The following is a 5,025-nucleotide window of genomic DNA, read 5'->3' as shown; positions in this document are numbered from 1 at the left end:
ACTGATGCAGATACTCTGCTCGCCATCGTTGCCAGAAAGACTGCACTATCCTATCTAGGAGGGCATGTCGTTCACGTAAGTTACCTGACTCGACCAATGGAGTAGGTAACGACAACAGTGGAGCAGTATGGAGAAAATGAGCAGGAGTAAGAGCTGATGGCTCAGCGGGGTCACTGCTCAAGGCTGTTAGAGGCCGGGAATTAACGAGCGCTTCTATCTGAGCAAGCGTCGTTAGAAGTTATTCGTTCTGATGGATGCTTGGATGCCCAAGCCGGTCCTGTAAACCACAAAGGATGATCCACAAGCTTAGTAGGCGTCAGGCCACGCGACAAGCAATCCGCGGGATTTTCTAAGCCCGCCACATGATGGAAGCAGCTGGCCGGTACAGCTTCAATTATCTTAACAACGCGATTGGCAACGAATGTTTGCCAGCGGTGTGGTGATGACTGAATCCAGCAGAGCGCAACTTTCGAGTCAGTAAAGGCGTAGATCTCGTTAATGTTGTAACGGGGCTCGAAATTATCTTGCACCTTCCGCATGAGCTTTGCCAGGAGGACAGCAGCACACAGCTCTAATCTCGCTACAGAGACTGTCTTCAAGGGAGAGACCTTCGACTTGGAACACACCAATCGAACTGTCACTTCATTCCCGTTTATGACCTGAAGATAAACTACACCTCCATATGCCCGCTCGGAAGCATCACCGAAGCCTAAGAGGTTTATAGTACAACCTTGTACTACCCCGAGATGACGCGGTATATGAATTTCATTCAATTTTGGCAACTCAGAACAAAATCGTTCCCATAAATTTACAATATGGGTCGGGGGAGTCTCATCCCAGTCGCATTTGATCAACCAAAGCTCCTGTATGAGGAGTTTTGCGTAAAGGACAACTGGAGCTACTAAGCCGACGTTATCCCATAGGCGAGCCACTGCAGACAAGATTGTCCTTTTAGTGCACGTTGGATCTGGCTCTGTCACCTTGAAATGGAAATAATCGCCAGATTTATTCCAACACAAGCCAAGGACTTTTTGCGAGACTCCTGGGTCTATTTCCAAGTCTACGGAAGCCCTATGAGAAGCAGGTATCTCACGTAGCACGGTCTCTGAGTTGCAGGTCCATTTGACAAGATCAAATTGACCGCATTTGAATAGGTCAATAAGCTCCTTAGCCGCAGCGATAGCAACAGATTCATCCCGCTGTTGCGAATCATCTGACATAATGCTGAAGCATACGTCATCCATGTATGTGCAGGACGATGCGATCGCTGCTGCCATTGGAAACTTATGTCCGTCGTCTGCAATCAGCTGGTGAACGACGCGGAGCGCGTGATATGGGCTCGACTTCATACCAAAACACACACGGTTAAATTCGTATGTCGAAATGGGATCTGCCGGGCGGAATCTATATAAGATTCGTTGAAACTGGCGGTCCGATTCGCGAACACCAATCTGTAAAAACATTTGGCGACAATCGGCTGAAAGCGCTATTTTGAATAAGCGAAAGTTCAAGAGGATTGAAAATAAAATCCCTTGAAGATTGGGCCCTGAGTGCAAGACATCATTCAGCGACAGGCCTGTAGTTGTCTTGCTACTCGAGTCCAGGACCATACGAACTTTGGTAGTGGTCTTATCCTCACGCACGACAGCATGATGAGGAATTATGTATGCGAGGGCTGAAGAGGTGTTCGCGTTGAGAGAGTTAGTCACGTCCGATATATAATCCTTACTGACGTATTCACGAATTATATCGTCATAGGCGGCACGTAACACACTCGATGACTCTAGCTTTCTTTCAAGACAAAGAAAGCGCCTCTTAGCAGCCGAATGCGACTCTCCGAGCTTGAACACGTCATCTCGGAAAGGCAATGCCACAATATATCTACCACTAGCGTCGCGCGTAGTGGTGGCGCGGAAATATTCCTCGCATTCAAAGTCATCCTGGCTTTGAGCGGGCGGAGCGGATACTTCCTCAAGTTCCCAGAACTTTTTGAGGAGGTGGTCCATGGAATCCACGGAAGTGCAACAAGCTGAAGTATATTTACGCGGTGGCTGTAAAGCAGGCACCGAACCCATTAAAATATACCCCAGTACCGTCTGTATAGCTGGTGGCATATAGTCCACTTCGCTTTTGACGATGTGCGGCAGCAGCAAATGTGGAAATATAGTTGCACCCACCAGTACATCAATGGCGACGGGCGTATCCAACGTGTCGTCAGCTAGAGGGAGACCATGAACATGTGTCAGTGCTGACATGTCCACGGGCACTGACGGCAGGTCGTCGGTGATGCGATCGACCACCAAACTCGAAACATCGAAGTTGACATTATCGTCGAATCGCGAAAATACTTTTACGTTTGCGTTCCCCTTAACAATTTTCTTGGTTTTTCCAATGCCAAATACAGAGCTTGGTTTCCTATCAAAAGTTAAACCTAAGCGCCTACAACATTCTTCAGTAATGAAGTTACTTTGTGACGCGGTGTCAAGCAGACATTTGATAACCTGCGTTTCACCCTTACTGTCGCGAACGATGACCTTTGCGGTGGACAGCAAAACCGTGTCACACGAAGATGCTGAGTCTTGATTTGACATTTTATTGTTAGAGGCAGCAAGTGCACTGCACTGCACTCTCGATTTAAAACTAGCGTAGAACAGCGGCCAGTTACGTATGTCTCCATCAAACGCTACCAGTTCCATCGTTGGCAAAGGTCTAGCTCTCTCCACCGATAAAGGCGGCGAAGAGGCCGGCGGTGCGGCTGGTTGCAGTCGCTTGACCACTCTCCTGATGCGGCAGTACAAATCTTCAAAGGCTATGAGCGGCTGATAGTTAGGGACAGCAGCCATCTTAGTCCTCAGTAGCGTGCGGTTGTACTCATTTACCACTTCTTTGAACTCCGTCCGAAGTTCGTCAATAGTGTCAGCAGCGTCAAGAAAACTTTCGCGACTCACTGCATCTGTATCGGCAACTAGCGACTTTTTATAAATACCCTGGACGAGTTCAAAGAAGACGTTGCGTTTTGCTTCAAGCATTGACAACTCGTCTTCATAACACCAGCTGTCAACGCTTTCGGCTTTTGTTTCTTTTGCCATTTTGCAGGAGACGGGTTAAATATGCGGTAAATCAATTTATGTTCCTATGAAAGGATAAACTCTTATAAACGTATACCTAAATTGCGGGTGCGGTTAAGAATATATATTTAGGTAAATAATTTATAAGGGCGGAGCGACGAATAAAGTAATATACGTATAAATAAATACCTAAACTGCGGGAGCGAGTAAGTAAGAATAATTTAGGTAATATTTATACGGGCGGTGCGGGAGGAGAACGATTCGCAATGAATGTATGAGGAGAAAATAGGGGAACAGGGAAGAGAATCAGGTTCGAAGACCAGAAATGTTGAAGGACCTGCGGATACGAAGTTCCTAACGAACTATTGTAATAAAATAAAACAAAACGGAAAATAAAATTATGGAGATTGATGGGGAGCCAAACTCACCGATGTTGTCGTCTCGAGAGTTTATCGGGTGGCCACCCTTGTAAAGCTTGGTTCTCTCTTTCCTTGCACTGCACACTCGCGAATCGTTCTATTATAATATAATTAATTAATAACTTAATTCGTTGCGGATATTTTTATTCACCATTGACAACGACTTTCTTTTTGCGGATTGACACTTGACGTATTTTATATTTTTTAAGAAGTTTGGCAAAGAGGCGGGTGACATGACAATTAAAAATGAGGTTGAACCTATCATAAAGAAGAGCGAGCGGGATGGACGATATGAATGATAATGAATGAAAAGGGCGCGAACAAAGGTATTAATACTATGATAATAATACCCTGTAAATAAACCTATTGATTGAAATGTTTTAGTAATAGAGATGTAGATATTACTTTTAATAAAAAGAAATGAAATTCGTTTTGTACGACATCCGATTAGTACGACACGACGTAATATCAGCGGTCCCTTGAGCGTCGTTGTAACCGGAGTCTACCGTATATTTCAAACTATATTTTTTAAAAGAAAGGCAAAATGGAGATCTTGGTTTTCTTACATCAATTGCTTGTATTACTAGGGGCTCTGGGAGCTGTAGACATGCCTAGAAAACGCAAAACTGACGAATCACATTCAAACCACACAAGCCTATTTTAGCAATATCCGCATTTACCAAATTTCCAAAAACTGGAATTAACTGGATAAAAATGATCTTCATCGTGCAAGTAATACCTGCTACGATATCATCAACATCAGAATTCTTAAAGGCAATTGTAATTATTGCGTAGTACGGCCATTTACTAAAAATCCTCAAAACCGGTTAATAACCGGTTAACCGGTTTTGAAGGAAAAGTCTCGGTTATTAACCGGTTTTTTAAGTTAACCGGTTTTTGCATACCCTAGTAATGACAATGAAATCGCGAGCGTAGCGAGCGTGAAATTTTTTCTGTCAGATTTATATTCCTATGAGGTCCATATATATTATGTACCTTTATTCATTGGAAGCATGATTTGTTGAGATAAAGACATTTTCTTTAGACCAATTTGGATAATAGTAGAACGCCTCTTATAGATCCAGTTAATTAACTGTCAACATAAAATTTGGATCCAAGAAGCAAAATGTGTCTTAATTAGATACATTTAAGGATCTATCACTGGATCTAATTAGAATAGTTGTTTGTTTTGATATTAGGAATGAGAAAACCGAAGAAGAATAACAAAACTGTAACTAAAGTACCGATAATACTAACATTGCTAACCTAACATGTAATCTTACAAAATAAAGAGAAAAGGTGTCATAAATAATAAACCTTTTAATTTCATAAAAACGTTTTCACACTGTTTTTACAAAAAGCCAGCTTGTTTCCACTAATTGCTGGTTCTACAGCTATAGTCATTGAAACAAGTTACTGAGAACATACCCCAGTCAAGAAGAGGATGTTCGTACAAAACAGAAACTAAAATAAAACGGTTAAAACTTGAGATACAAGCTAATGTCGACCAAAACCAAATGTTTCCTCAAACTTCACCT

General features: G+C 42.9%; 1 protein-coding gene across 1 annotated transcript; it reads right to left on the bottom strand.

Moving 5' to 3' along the window:
* Window positions 1-200: 200 nt before the first annotated feature.
* Window positions 201-3,089, bottom strand: LOC125224589. Its single transcript, XM_048128004.1, has one exon. It carries the CDS (start codon window positions 3,087-3,089, stop codon window positions 201-203), a length of 2,889 nt encoding a protein of 962 aa, XP_047983961.1.
* Window positions 3,090-5,025: the final 1,936 nt, after the last annotated feature.

This window comes from Leguminivora glycinivorella, chromosome 3 (assembly GCF_023078275.1).
Source record: "Leguminivora glycinivorella isolate SPB_JAAS2020 chromosome 3, LegGlyc_1.1, whole genome shotgun sequence".
NCBI lineage: Eukaryota > Metazoa > Arthropoda > Insecta > Lepidoptera > Tortricidae > Leguminivora > Leguminivora glycinivorella.
The sequence above is the reverse complement of the archived record's forward strand: the minus strand, read 5'-3'. Positions and strand labels throughout refer to the sequence as shown.